The sequence below is a fragment of the Apteryx mantelli genome, chromosome 5 (genome assembly GCF_036417845.1).
Source record: "Apteryx mantelli isolate bAptMan1 chromosome 5, bAptMan1.hap1, whole genome shotgun sequence".
Lineage (NCBI taxonomy): Eukaryota > Metazoa > Chordata > Aves > Apterygiformes > Apterygidae > Apteryx > Apteryx mantelli.
This window is the reverse complement of record NC_089982.1, coordinates 87,179,906-87,195,198: the sequence shown is the minus strand read 5'-3', so window position 1 is coordinate 87,195,198 and position 15,293 is coordinate 87,179,906. Positions and strand designations below refer to the sequence as shown.

The 15,293-nt window shown below is 57.7% G+C and overlaps 1 protein-coding gene across 1 annotated transcript; it reads right to left on the bottom strand.

Annotated features, from left to right (window-relative positions):
* Positions 1 to 5,032: 5,032 nt before the first annotated feature.
* Positions 5,033 to 12,737, bottom strand: TEX261 (testis expressed 261). Its single transcript, XM_067298417.1, has 6 exons — positions 12,628 to 12,737; positions 12,050 to 12,129; positions 10,994 to 11,147; positions 8,520 to 8,587; positions 7,066 to 7,168; positions 5,033 to 6,644 (listed from the first exon to the last, which is right to left on the bottom strand). Exons 1-6 carry the CDS (start codon positions 12,695 to 12,697, stop codon positions 6,529 to 6,531), a joined length of 591 nt encoding a protein of 196 aa, XP_067154518.1. The 5' UTR covers positions 12,698 to 12,737; the 3' UTR covers positions 5,033 to 6,528.
* Positions 12,738 to 15,293: the final 2,556 nt, after the last annotated feature.

Genomic DNA, 15,293 nt, shown 5'->3' with positions numbered 1-15,293 from the left:
GGATTTCATCCCAAGCTTGCGCCTTTCGTTCTGCAGGACCAGCCTGTCCCCTGCGACCCGGTTCTCCGCCACTGCCAGACACCGGTGTATCATCACCTGCGAGGCTTTTGCGCGCCGTTGTCAAACTGCCCCCCCCCCCCCCCATGGAAATTCCCATGTGAGCAAGATGGGAAGAGATTCACCGAGCTTCTTCCCCACCAGTTGCTGTTGGAAAAGGCACCAAGGTTTGCTCATCTCCCTAAAAAAGGGCTGGAAGCCCCGTCCTGTGGGACTGGAGATGAAGCTGGCAGCTCCCTGGGCACGTCGTCCTCTTCTGGCCGCTAAATAGCTGACAGAGCCGAGTGCATGAAAAATCTTATGATGAGCGGTCAGGATGGGTAAATGCCAGTTTTGAGGGCAATCGGGGTGTTTTCAGCCAAAGGAAGCCCAGCGGGACGCTGCTCTGCAAGGCGGCTGGCGAAGGGCGCCCAGGCTGGGCGACGCTGGGCCGTGCTACGGGTGAAGAAGGGGTTATTTTGGGCAAGCCCACAGCAGCTAGCAAAGCCTGGGCCCCCGGCATGGCCACAGCACGCAGATGAAGGTCGGCTGGAGCCACCCCGGGGCCGGGACGACCCGCGCCGCGACTGCCGCTTCGCCCGAGCTCTCCCTCCCGGCTGGGGAAAGCATCCACTGCGCTTCCTCCTGGTACTTAATTCTCTTCTGTGTTAAAAATTTATGCCTTATTTGTAGTCTGAATTTATGTAGCTTCCCCTTCCAGGCAATGATCTCATTATGCCTTTTTGGGCTAATTAAAGAGCTGTCTGGTATCAGAGCAAATGCTCTCGTTCTGCTCGGATGGCCCAAAGGAATAAGGACATGCCGCAAAACCCATCGGATGAAAGCTGCTCTGCTGACCACTGGGTACGGTCAGAGAAAGAAAGAGCTTTTTTCTATAAACCAGAGGAGAGGGCAAGTCCCTCCCCAGAAGTCATCTCTGGTGGCTGCAGGACACCTCCGTGCAGATGGCCACCGTGCTTTGCTGGGCTGCAGCAGCTCTTCATCTGCGTGCTTTTTTATACAGTCTCTTTCTCATTCTTGAAGGTCTACGCGGCTTTAACTAAAATATTTAAGGCAAGAAGCTTCTCTCTCTAATTACTGAACATCTCTCATCCTGGTCTTGTGATTCTCTAGACACCTGAAGGACGCCGTGTGGAAATGAGACGAGAGCGAGGCTGCTTGTGCGAGGTACGAAGGATGAATGTCACCTTGTTGAGCAGATCCTCTTACCGAGAAAGGAGGTAAGAGCACGGGGGACAGCTTGGTGGGCTCCGCTGTCTTTGGTTCCCAGTTCCCAGCCCCAGAAACGAGTGGGGAGCCAGGCTGGCCCCCAGTCCTTTAGAGGACATGGAGGGAAGACCATGGGGGTCCAGCTCTTGCCTCTTGTGAAGCAGAATTTCTCCAGACCGGGCTTTTCAGGTGATTCCCATGGCAAGGAACCCACCACCTTTTGGGCAAAACTGTCCCATCCATCGTTGAACTATCAGCAAGATCTGTTTCGATCCCTACCGATTTTGCCTTGCTCCTTGTTTTCCACTCGCCCGGGGCACCCGTTTGGAGCCGTATGACCTCCTGCGCTCCCGCTGCCTGGGAAATGTCACGGTCTGAACCTGTTACTCATTTGCAGCGTGCCCTTTCTTAATGCCACGCCGTGCGCTCTTCCTACCCGCTCGCTATCGAATGAATTCCTCTCTCTTGATTGCACCCTCCAAAGACCCATAAAAATCAATGCCTGCTCCAGCCTGAACCCGGCACCGGGCTCATCGAGGGGCTGAGCGCGCTGCTCCCAGGAGACGGTTCTCCTCGCTACGGGCGGGATGCTGCAGGCAACACGCTTGGCCTCCAGATGAATAACCAGTTTCACTCGTGCAGCAAGAATCTCTGAGAGCCAGTCATTGCTAAGATCCCCCCTGAGCCGTCTCTTCTCCAGGCTGAACAGTCCCAGCTCTCTCAGCCTTTCCTCACATGAGGGATGCTCCAGTCCCTTCATCATCTCAGTAGCCCTTCGCTGGACCCTCTCCAGTAGTGCCATGTCCCTCTTGTACTGGGGAGCCCAGAACTGGACACAGTACTGCACGTGTGGCCTCACCAGGGCTGACTAGAGGGGGAGGATCACCTCCCTTGACCTGCTGGCAAGGATACCATTGGCCCTCTTGGCCATGAGGGCACACTGCTGGCTCATGGTTAACTTGTCCACCAGGACCCCCAAGGTCCTTCTCTGCAGAGCTGCTCTACAGCAGGTCAACCCTTAACCTGTCCTGGTGCATGGGCTTATTCCTCCCTAGGTGCAGGACCCTGCACTCCCTTTCGTTGACCTTCATGAGGTTCCTCTCTGCCCAGCTCTCCAGCCTGTCGAGGTCCCTCTGGATGGGGCACAGCCCTCCCAGCTTTGCATCACCTGCGAACGTGCTGAGGGTGCCCTCGGTCCCATTGCCCCAGTACGGACCCCCGGGGAGCACCGCTAGCGACCGGCCTCCAGCCGGACTTGGTGCCGATGACCACAGCCCCGCGAGCCCGGCAGCTCAGGCAGCTCGCAGGGTTCGGGACTCGCTTCGTCTCTCCGAAGGGAGGTCGCCTGTGGGGGGAACCCACGAGCTGGGCGTGAGCACGTGACACGGCCAAGGGCCAAGGGCCAAGGGCCGTGTCGCGTTGGCGCTGCTGGGTCCACAGTCCACCCGACTTGCCCTCACCGCTGCAGCAGACAGCAGAGCGACAGATGATCTGCAGCACCGATGGAAGAATTGCAGAAAGACGCCACGCAAAAAGACACCAGCTGTTTCAGCCGTGTGTTTTAACGCACATGACTCTTAAATACTTAAATGGTAGCTCGCACTTTTCCTTTTAAACTAGAACTTCTTGCAAACGCTGTGGTTGCACGCTGAAGTATCGTTGCCTCGTCCACGTGAATGACGAGAGATTTAACGTCCCATTTACCAGGCTTCCTTGGGCCCTTGTATTTTATGGCAGGAGGAACGGGAAATTTGGAAGGAGGCAGCATTTCCTAGCTGGCTGAGGAGAAGGCAGTGGCCCCGCACCAGCCGGGCTCCCGCGAGAAGGTGCGTTTTCACGAGGCCAACCCACGCCTGCGCCCCATCCCCGCGGGGAAGCGGCCCAAATACCTCCTAACTGAACCACGTACTGTCTCCCCCCCAGTAACTTAAGGGGGAAGGAGAAGGCCCAGCACCGTTCAGAATCAGTCCCTGTAATGTGATCTTCCCCTCACACAGCTGGAGCCTTCCGCGGGGCTTTTTCTGATGCTCGCCTTTTAAATATTCATATGGTTTTGCTTGCTGTAATTCCAAGATGAGATTTTTATCTTAATCCACTCCACCTGAGAGAAGTATGTTTCATTAACGTCTCAAACACCACACCATCACAAGCATTATCCGGGAGAAATGGACTTGTCATCTGTAAAAATACAACATAATCTACCCTAGTTTTCCGGTTAAGTGAACAGGACACGAGGACTAAAAAGACTCAGTGGAAGAGCTGTTATAGCTACTGATCTTCCCTATTTACATCCAATTCACCTGCTCAGCGGCGCAGGAGACTTGGGGGCTCTGCTGTTCCTGTGCCCCCCGGGAAGAAGGGCCCAGACCTCCGGGCCAGCCCTCCAGCGTGTCCTGCTCTTCCCATCGCGGCAGCGACTGCTTTCCAGGGCGCCTGGCCCGTTTCCCCTGCCTCCAGCAGCACGTTCAGAGCGACAGAAACTAAACTTACGCTCGTAGCACTTAACACCTGCCTTGAGGTTGGGGAACGAACGGGCAGCAGAGCCGTGTCCTGCAGGTAGAGCATCCCACCTACGCAGGGGCTTTGCACCTTCGGCATTTCCGTGGTCAGCGGGTCCCTGCTGTCATTTTGCAACGCTTTCTCTTGCCCATCTGGTTGCGCCTGAGGCAATGGAAACTGTTAAACACAGTTTGAAGCACAGCTGTGAACACAGGGCTGGAAGGAACTTCCTGGCATGTCACATCCCGCTCCCTACGACCACAGGCGCCGTGGCCTCAAATCCCTCCGGTGCCCTCTCAACGGCAGCCAGATTCTGCCCTGCTTCTCCCACCCAAGAGAATAAAGGGAAATGGCTGGAAATCTATTTCTCAGCCTAAACATAGGCAAGTTTAGACCTATCCATCAGGTTAAGTGAGCAAAAAGCATCCGGACTGCATGCTGGTGCTGCTGCTTTTAAACGAGGAGGAGGAGGGAGAGGCTGCCTGGGCAGATGAGGAATTTGAAGCTCTGCTTTGCCCCCGCACACTCCAGCGAGCTGAACTTCGGCTCTGCAGGGAGAGCAGCACGGTGACAACAGGCAGACGGGGGAGCAACCTCGTGTCTCAGCTGAACCCTGAAATTAGAGCGTGCACCCCTACGGCGGCAGCTACGCCGGCGCTCCAAAGGAACGGGGAAAGCCTACCTAAATCCACCGAGGGGCTCCCGTGGGAAACGAGGAGCCGGGTCCTTCGTCCCCCACCCTGTGGCCTTGAGGGAAAACTGCAACAAGGCACCAGAGCCGAGGGACCAGCTTTTTTCAAGAGCTTTCTACGGTGCTACGGGCAAGGCTGACGGTTCTCTCGCATCGCTTCTCACCTCCTCGGCTCTACTCCACACCTGCCCTGGTGTCTTCTTTCTGCATGTTTTACCCACTATTAATCATTCATCTTTACTTCCAGTGCCCCTATTAATAGAAAAAGAGCCAGCTTATATTCAAGAGCCTCTCTGCACTGAAAACATATTCCTGGTAACAAATGCTCTTAGAGCACAGGCTGCATTGATTAACATCTCTCAAGATCTCACTGCGACGTGCTTCTGGAGGCCGCAGGTCCTCTGGGTAGTTCTCTCATTTTCCACTATTTCTCTTTTTAAAAAAATAAATAAATAAATAAAAATCACAGCACACACAGAAGGCAATTTCCTCATGTCACACAGGCTCCTGCAGCAGGTGCCGACGGATTCGGCTTGGGGGCTGAAAGATGGAGAGAGGGAGACGGACACCACCTCATCCAGCTTCTCGGATAATAAGGCAAACTTCACCTACAGCCTTTATTAAACAGAAGAGTGGCTCTCAAACAGAAATCACACTTCTATTAAACTCAGCGCAAGAACAGACACTAGTGTTAGTGGACCCCCTAAACAAACCCAGGGAGGTGGAGTTCTTGACGTACGGAGGAAGGTTGTGCGTCAAGGGATCGAGCGTCCCATCTTTGCCTTAAGCCACGACTGACCGCGGGAGAAAACAATCCATTTTCCTCGCAGACGCCTCAAAAAGCCTTTCAGGACCACAACCGAGCTGCTAGAGCAGGGGAGCTACTGCCACAAACAGCCTTGGCTCCTGGTTAACGTGGAGAGATTTACTTCTGGCACAGACTGAAGGTGACCAATAAAGAAACACAAAAAGGAAAAAAAAATGGATTTTTTATGAGAAGGAACAAGAACAAGGTTTCCCACCTCCTTCTCAGCAGCGTCATCTACTATTTTTCTTTTGGAAATTTTGGAGGTCTGGCGAGTTTGGTGGCACTGCAAGGGCCAAGCGAATGAAACCCAGCGGAGACTGAGGTGATCGCTGTTGTTTCCTCCTCTCCCGACACCTATTCATGTTAAATGGAGAATTGTTCTCTGAGCAACGCAGCTTCCCAATGCCTTGATCAAACAGCAAGCACTACCGCAGCTTCCAGGCCATTCAGGGAGGCTTCCAGCAAAACCAGAGAAGACAAAAGTGGGCAATTCCAATATTAAAAAAGAAACAAAAACCAAAAAGTGATAGAAAGTCCTTCCAGGTCACCTTCCTACAGCATCAGAGAGCAGCGCGAGATTAACAGCCTGGCCACCCTCGGGAGACGCGAGGCCGAGCAGCACTTCTGTGCCCAGGTACCGGCTGGCCCTCGTCATCGCATTCACATCACGGACGCGTGCTGTGCGGCAAACAAGTGCGGTGGGACGCCAGCATCCTCCAGCGCTGGCAGACTTCCAGACGTGAACATGTGGGAGTTCAAGAGTTTGGTTACTTTATTCTTTTTTTTAATTAATGGCTCTGTGTAAGCCTCAGTTAAATGTCAACCGTGTTCCGCCGCGATACCGAGGGAATGTTTTCCCACAGCCAAACTACATCATACAAAGACTTCTGGCTTTAAATAAGAGCAGATGACAACGCCTCACAGGTCTCTGAGCGGGATGCACAGCTCCAGGAGGTCGGACCCTCCTCGCATCCAGCTGGAACCAAACATCCTCCTTGCAAACAGTCCCAGGGGATCAGCAGAGCCGTATAAAAAGGCAACCTCCCGCCTCCGCGCGGAGAAGCGCGAGCCCTCCCCGCACGTCTGTCCAGCGCTGCTGGCACCTCCAGCCGTTGCACAGTTTATACGCTCCTAGCAAAATCCCTTGAAGAGACATCGAGGAGGGTTCAAGTGAGGCTTGGGGACAGCGCTGTCACGCAGCCCTCTGCACAGCATGGGTCTGCCCCGCTCCTTCACCACCGCCGACGCCGCCTGCGTGCGGGGCTCAATATATCTTCTGTCGGCTGGGCAGGATGGCCTCCTTGATGAAAGAGAAGATGAGGAGGATACCAGAGCGCTTGCCCCTCTTTCCCTTCGTGAAGTAATTGGAGACCACGTCATCTGTGGAGGGAAGAGGAGAACAAACGCAAAACCACTGTCAAGGCAGCTCCAGGACAGATCATCTGATTCCAGGGCAACACACAAGCCACCTCTAAAGCTCTGTATTTTCACGTTTGCTCAAATCTGACCTATCTGAATGTTCCAGTAAGCCACTCATAGGTAGCTCAAATCCTTCTTCAGCTGTAGCATGAAGGGAGAGTCCAACGAAGGCTACAGGCCCCAGGACTAGAGAGATGCAGCACCATCATCACAGAATCAGACATAAACTCAGAACACCTCTCCTTCTACTCATTCATCCCCCACCCGGCAGACATGGTAGAAGCATCCCTTTCCTTCCTTCACTTTTGGAAGGATTCACCCAACTTGGCTTGGGCTGCCCCCTCTTCCCTCGTCCGTTTGTCAGGACTGCAGAAGCACTCACCTCCCGGCTGCACTGTGGAAGGCAGGACGTTCTCTCCGGCCGACAAGGACACGAAAAAAGCAAAGGGAATTAACCACAGGCAGAACGTGAAGTAGGCGAGAACCTGCAGGCACAGCAAGAGAAGCGGTGAAAGCCAAGTCACGGCAGACCCTCTGCAGCACTCGGTCGCTCACTCAACGGCCCTTCACCCTGACCTCTCCTGTGGGTAGATGCCCTCAACTTGCGGTGCTGCCGTAGTCCAGTTGGAGAACGGCAAAACCGGCACGTCTGATCCACCCCCTCCTTCCTACCCCCAGAGTAAACCACAAATGGGCCGCGTCCCAGGGGCCCAGCCGAGAACTGCTCCCTGCTTCGTGCGATCTCCGGCTGCCCTGCGACGGGAACCCCGCGGATGGGAGGGAGACCGGGAGAGCGGCCTCCCCGCTAACTCAGACCTCATGCAGATCTGTTGCTTCGCAGAAAAACCACCCCACTGGGCCCGATCCATGGGCACATCTGGAATGCTGCCTCCGGCTTCCCGTGCTAACAAGTCGGTCTGCTTTTGTTTTGTGAGCCCTGCCGAGCTCCCACAGCCGAGACGGGGAGCTGAACCACGCTCTGGCTCCTGCACTCATTGAGGGAGAGTCCAGATGACCACTCCAAGTTGAGCCTCTACACTGTAGACCACGGGTTTCTATCAGACCCCCTCGAGAGAAATCCTCCTCATACCTTCCTGGGACTAAAAGTAACAGTCAGGTTTGCTCCCACCGCAATGGGGGGTCCCAGGGCAGGACATTAATTTAGCATCACTCACAAGAGCACCCAAATTGCTGGTTATGAGAGTACTGACCAGCTCTGACCTATTTTACTGCCGAGAGGTGATGATCTGTTACAGTTGCACAGCAGCTTCCTTGTGCATTGAAATACCGAAAAAATGTTAAATTTCATAGTGGCTTTTTTTTCCCTAACTTCCATTAAGTGGCAGCTACTGCTGGGCCAAAACAGACAGGCCCCTTTGAGAATTTGGGCCTTAATCTCCCTTGGTAGGTGTGAGGGTGGTGAGACAGTTGAGTCAGGACATCAGAGACACGAAAAGAGTGAGGAGCGATTCTTCCAAAAGGGAAGTGATTTGTGTTCAGCTTGAAAAAAAATTCTTTTTCTACTTTTCCTAACTTGCAGCACTTCAGAAAAAAAGTCCGTGTCAATATTTCTGCCCTTCAGTGGGCTGAGAAAGCACCAAGTCCACACTCAAGAGCTCCAGGAAAGACACTGGAGCTTCCCTGGGACGTCTAAGGGAACAAGCAGAGAAAACCTCCAGAGAAGTTGTGAGAAAAATACTCTCAGCGTGTCTCATAGCTGCCTGAAAAAGGGGCAGAAACCCATTTTCCTCTTCTCCCCTTCCCACCAGCTTACAGCCACACGCTGCTCGGAAGAATATGGGATTAAATCAGCTCCTTCCACAAGGAATCTCTTACCTCAGAGAACAAGTAATACTCTTCAGCAAAGTACTGGAACGCTAAGTAGTGATTCAATATAACCAGCACTGCCAAAGAAAAACAAAGTCAGTCTCCAGTCTGAAAACCACAGCTGATTTCAAGGTGCCCTAAGGAGGGCAAACACCTCTGTCACCGCAGACCTCGGTGAGAAGCAGCTTGTCACAGTCACTGCTCCCCTTTCCCAACAGCCCGTATACACCTGGAACCTTACTATTGCTAAAATATTTTCGGGTTGCACAGGCATCTAGTGAGAAGTGGTGTGAGCAGCCAGAGCCCCCGAGTCCTAGCTTCATTTTATTACTCTGTACAACCCTAGGCAAGTCCCTTTTCCTCCTGGCACTGCGCTTTACTCGCGCGGTCCCAGGGGGCATCTGGAAAGCCCAGCCTGGTACTTGCTAATGCTGCGCGACATTAAGAGAGAAAGCGAAAAATCTTGTGTCCGTGACAGCTGCTGCGGAGAGAAGCTATTCTGCATCTGTAAAACAAGTCAAGCTGAAATGCAGCCAGGACAGTAGGGTTAACGCTGTCCTCAGCAGAGAAAAACACCATTTAGCTCTTAAAGACCAAGAATCTGAGCCTGCTTTTGCCTTTTTTTTGGAGATGCCAACGCAGTACCTCCAACCCAGGAGCACTGCGTCCGTACAGCCCGAGGCAAGAGACATCCGACACCAAATGTCACATCCTGCACTGCTTTCCCACCTTCTCTGGCCTAAGAACATACCAAGATCCAGAAGGGAAGAGCTACTAGACGAGAATCCAGGCCTGCTGGATAACGCAGCTCCGGATCCGCGTATCACAGGAGAGCTACGCTCATTTTCAAGCAGCAGATAAAATTCTGCCCACTTGAATGCTTTGAGAAGATATTTTAGTCGTACACAGACAGCACCCTGAAACACGCATAAGAACTCCAGAAAATCACGCTGGAAGAAATTTCGCCCATTCAGTACTTAACGTGTCACTACAAATCATTCAGAAGCAGAGGTTTAAAGTCACATCCCAGCACGGCACTCTAAAAGGTGCAGGAGAATCGAGAACTCGTGTTGGACGGAAACCATTTGAAATACTCGGTGCTACCAAAATCAGTTTAAACGATAAGAGCTGCTGGCACATCGTCTCGGACCGAGCAGCGCACCGAGTCGCGAGTTCGGCCTGCGACAAAGCTCTGCCTACGCGTCGGCTGAGCGCAGCAGGTAAATGAGAGGGGAGGATCAGTCCAGCGCCCTGCTCTGCTCTCTCTCGGATGCCCGAGGCGTTACAGCATCTCGCACAGACACAGCTGAGAGCAGTTTAAACCTGAAGCATCCGCCGCAGAGCCCGGAGCCAGCTCCAGCCCCCCCAGAACTCAGACGCCAAAGGGATCGTGGCTGGAACCACCCGGGAGTTGCCCTGCACTCGAGACACACGGCCCTCAAAGCCTCTGCAAGAGGCCAAGCGGTATCAGCGCTGCTAGTTTAAACCGCAGCTCAAGCACCCGGAACAGTCCTGTGTCTGCGCCAGCTTCCCAAAAGAAAAGAAACATCCTCGCGCTCATTTAATACCGCGGCTTGGCCAAGCACAGCAAGGAAGCCTGCGGCAGACCCAGGAAGGGAACCAGGACGGCCAGAGAAACCAGGCTTGCAAATACCACAGGAAAGGTTTAAATGTGAAAGATAAATCTAGTTTAAAAAAATAGATTACAGATCTTAAATTGGGTATTTTTTCTATAGCAATCTTGATGAATTTCCAGATACAGCCTTAGACATTTCAGAACTTTCTTTTCTCTAAACATCACCTCCTTATAACGATACGTTACATATTGTCTTTACAACACACAGTCCAACATGACATCATGCTGTAATGTACACACTATCGTGGGGGGGTTCCACTTTGCTTTAAAAACCTCCCTACTCTTTATCAAGACAGAACGAGTGCCCAGAACATGAGATCTCTCCACTGCGGCCTCCAAACAGCGCAGAGGAAGCTGAGTTTCAGGCTAGCGCACAGAGCAAGTCCTGGGACTTTCCCCAGCGTTGCCGCTGACTTCAGACACGCGTCCAGGGGAAGCAGAACTGACTCGAGGGCGAAGCCTAGTCCTGCGAGCCCTGCACAGCCGAAGGCCTTTCCCGGCCCTGCTGCCGACTCCCAGCGTCGCAGCCCAAGACGAGACGAAACACAGAACTGAAGGGCGCTTCCCGAGCCGCCCAGCCCAGCCTGCGGTTATCGCCGGCAGCCACATCGTAAAGCGCGATTAAAAGGTACTGTACAAAGCTCAAAGTCCTGGCTCAGGCCTTCCTAAAGCCACAGGGGTGCAACGACAAAACCCCAAACTTTGCCACCATCTGGCCAGAGCTCACACTGCAATGGAAGAAAAAAGAAAAAAAGGAAAGAAAAAAAAGAGGCTTTCTCTGTCCCCAGGGCCCATTCGCCCCAGAAAGACTTGCCACCCTTCCCTCCCCCTCCACAGCCCCACTCACCGCAGGACAGTATAAAGTTCGGAGACGTCAGCATGATGAACGGGAACGTCTGCAGCAAGCCGAAGTACACCAGGTTGGTGAAGAGCCCCACGCCCACCATGAAGCCGGGAAAGCGTTCGAAGAGGTACAGGCCCACGAGCACCGCCGTGGAGAACTGCAACGCAGAAGGGGCGCTCAGCACCGCGGCCCCGCGGGCGAGCGCCGAGCGCCTCCAGACGGAGCCGGGCCTCCGCCAGCGCCCACCCCGCGGCTCCGTTTCACGCGTCGGCGTCGTGCAGAGGAACCGCAGCTAAAGATCGTTTTGTTCCGCCGCAAGCTCTCTGGCTGAAGAGGCAAAGCGCTGCCGCGTTCGCGCCTCACGCCCACGGCTCCCCGTGCGCTCGCCGCCGGCGGGCTCCCCCCCCAGCTGCACGTGGGCAGCCCGGCGGGCACGGAAGCGGGAATCCCGGCGTTCTCAAGGTTGCTTCCACGTGCTCCGCCGAGAAACGTGTCTTGCACCTTCTCCGGAAGCAGGAGACAGTCTCCGTCGCTCCCCTGAGGAAGGCTGCTAGCTGCGGCTAACGCAGATAGCGGCCCTGCAGGGACGCGGCGAGCTCTCACCCACTCGGCAGAGCTCCCCGTGCCCGCACGCCCCCAGCCAGCACCGGGCCTGCCACGCAGTGGCACGCTGGGGGACGTCCAAACCGGAATCCCACGTTCCTTCTGGGGCTCCTGCCAGGATGCCCGTGGCCTGCTTTCCCCAACCAGGGATAAAACGCGTCGCCCAGGAAAGGTTAAGCAGGATCATCGCCCTCCCAATGCAAACAAAGCGCAATTTAGAGGCTGTTTATACAGGCAACAGTCGCTGCCCACCTCCCTCCTCGGGGCTGGAGCCGGCAGAAGCTTCCCGAGCCCTCGTCCGCCCGGCACGGAGGAGGAAGACGGCAGTTTTAGCCGAGTCCGGAGCAGAGGCGCGGCGTCACGGCTGCCCTGCTGCGAAGGCCTTCCGCAGGGAAGCCGGCTGCTGCCCGGGATGCGATTTGGGCAGCGCGGGGGCGCAGGGCCGAGGGTGCTTACCCAGATCATGTACTTGATTATCCTGCGGGTCACCACGGTGTACTCCTCGATCAGCTCCGCCAGGTAGTAGAGGCCCGCGGCTGCGGGGAGAAAACGGCTTGCTGGGGCTCAGGCACGGCGGCACGGAGGGCGAGGGGCTGCCGGGGGGGGTCCTGGGTGCCCGGTTTGGGAGTGGCTGGAGGCCGGGACGGGCCCCCCCCCCCTCCCCTGTCCCCAGGGTCCCCCCCGGACCTCGGGGCACCCGCTTCACCTCAGGGCCCGCAGGGGAAGCGGCGGCGGCTCAGGGCAACGCGAGGTGCCGGTGTCACACCGGGCCCGCGGGCCCGAGCTCGGTGCCACCGGGCACCTATGGAGCCGCAAGCCCGGGCTGCCCCCCCCCCCCATCCCGCGTCGGGACATGGGCGATATATCGCGACAGAGCCCAAAGCGAGGGGAAGCTGCGGCGGGCTCCCCGGAGCGCGGCACCCCAGGACGGGCCCAGCCCCCGGTGCGGCCCATCCCAGCCGGTGCCCCGGGGCGGCGGGACCCCCTCGGCCCGGCTCCCCCGGTGCCCCGGGACCCCCCCCATCGGCGCTCACCGATCGCCAGGGTGACGAAGGCCACCTGGATGAGCAGCGACAGCCAGCTCAGCGCGTAAATGAACCACATGGCGCCGCCGCTCCGCTCCGGGCCGCACCGCTCCGCACCGCTCCGCACCGGGCCGCTTCCGCTAGGGCGGCGGCGCGCGGCGCTGACAACGCGGCGCCGGAACAAGCGAGCGCCGCCGCCGCCGCCGCCAACGCGCAGCGCTGCGCCACAGCGGCCCCTGCTGGAGCGGCGGGGAGACGGCAGCCGCGCGGGGACCAGGCGTCTCTATAGGGACCTGGCACCTCTATAGGGACCCGGCAATGTGTAGGAACCCGACACCCGCATAGGAACCTGGCACCTCTATAGGGACCCGGCACCTCTATAGGGACCCAGCACCGCACAGGGACCTGGCACCTGTATAGGGACCCGGCACCTGTATAGGGACCCGGCACCGCATAGGGACCCGGCAATGTATAGGAACCCGACACCCGCACAGGGACCCAGCACCTGTATAGGGACCTGGCACCTCTATAGGGACCCAGCACCTGTATAGGGACCTGGCACCGCATAGGTAGCCGGCAATATGTAGGAACCCGACACCCGCATAGGGACCCAGCACCTGTATAGGGACCCGGCACAGTATAGGGACCCAGCAACGTATGGGAACCTGGCAACGCAGAGGGGCCTGGCACCCACATAGGGACCGGCACAGTATAGGGACTCGGCACATGCGTAGGGACCCAGCACTCGCATATGGATCCAGCACCTGTATAGGGACCTGGAGCCTGTACAGGGACCTGGCATATGCATAGGGACCTGGCAAAGTATAGGGACCCAGCACTATATAGGGATGCGGCAACGTATAGGGACCTGGCAACGTACAGGGAGCTGGCACCCACATAGAGGCCCAGCACCCACATATGAATCCAGCACATGTATAGGGACTGGGTACCCATATAGGGATGTGGCATCTGCACAGGACCCAGCACCTGCAGAGGGACCTGGCACCTGCATAGGGATCCAGCATCGTATAGGGACCTGGCACCGTATAGGGACCAGGCACCCGCATATGGATACAGCACCTGTATAGGGACCCAGAACCCCTATAGGGACCTGGCACCCACATAGGGACATGACACCTGCATAGGGACCCGGCCCATGTGTAGAGACCCAGCACCCATATAGGCATGTGGCATCCACACGGGACCCGGCACCTCCGCAGGGATCGACACCCACACAAGGATCCTGGCACCCGTATAGGGACCTTCCTGCACCCATATAGGGTGCCAGCGCTGGGACCACGCAGCAATATAGGGGCTCTTCTGGCCCCTCACGGGGACTCTGCATCCGTATAGGGACCCGGCACCCACACGGGGAGCCCGGGCCGGGACCCCGCATCCATACGGGGATCCCTGTGCCCTCCCTGGGGTCCCGGGCTGGGAGCCCTGCACCCGCATAGGGGCCCCCCCGCCCCCATATAGCGCCTCCTGCCCCCATAGGGCTCCCGGGCTGGGACCCCCAGCGCCCCACGTCTCCGATGCCCCCAACCCGGCTGGATCCTGCCCCGATGCCTCCGGGCGCTGCCGAGCCGGAGAGACCTGGGGGGCGAAACCCCGGGAGGGCGAAGTGGAGCCCGAGCCTGGGGACCCGTGGGTCTGTGTCCCTGGGGACACGGGACGGGACAGTGTCCCAGGGGATGTGGGATGGGACAGTGTCCCTGGGGACGTGGGACGGGAGCATCCCTGGCTGCTCCGACGGTGGTTTGGGGCCAGGCTGGCTCCGGATGCCCCGGGAGCGCTGGGTGCCGGGAGCCGGGCCGGGGGATCCTCATGGGGGGGGGGCCACCGCGTAGCGGCCGCGCGTGTCGGGGGGGGCACGGGGGGGGGGGTCGGACCCGCCGCCTCTCGCCCAGCGCCTTGTGCGGCCCCCGCGGCCCCCGCGGCCCCGTCCCTCGCGCCCGCCCGCGCCCGGCCGCCCTTTGCACGGCGGCAGCCAAGCAGGGCCCGGCAGGACGTGCTGATGGGCCAGCACCCACGCACCCACGCACCCACGCATGCACGCACCCGTGCACCCACACGTGCATGCACCTGCTCACCCGTGCATGCATGCACCCACCCATGCATGCACCCACACCCGTGCATGCACACGCACCCCCCAACCATTGCATCCCCCCCCCCACGTGCGCACACGCGTGGAGACGTGCTCTCACGTGCCCGTGCACCTGCACACGCGGCGATGCACACGCACGCACACGTGCACTCCCGCACCCACGCGTGCACCCGTGTGCACGCGCCCAAGCCCACGCGTGCACGCGAACCCACGTGCACACGCACCCCCCCCCCACGCGCCCTGCACCCCGCAGCGGCACCCCCGGGTGCAGGGTGGGGGCAGAGCTGCTGTCGGCGGCGTGAAGCAGCCGCTGCGCTTTGCACGCGGCCTCCACTTATGCTGGGACCCAAAAAAGCCAGGAGGAAGAGGGTCACGGCCGCGGCGAGGGACACGTGCTCAGCGGAAACTCTGCATGACCCCGGCGGAGAAGATAACGCGAAGGGACGTCTGCGGCGCCGCCGGCCTTCCCTGACCCTGCTGCAAACCGGCTGTCGGAGCCGAAAACAGCCCGTCTGCTCGCTGCCCCCGCCGCTTGCCGGGTTGTGCATCCCGGTGTGTCATTGCAGGG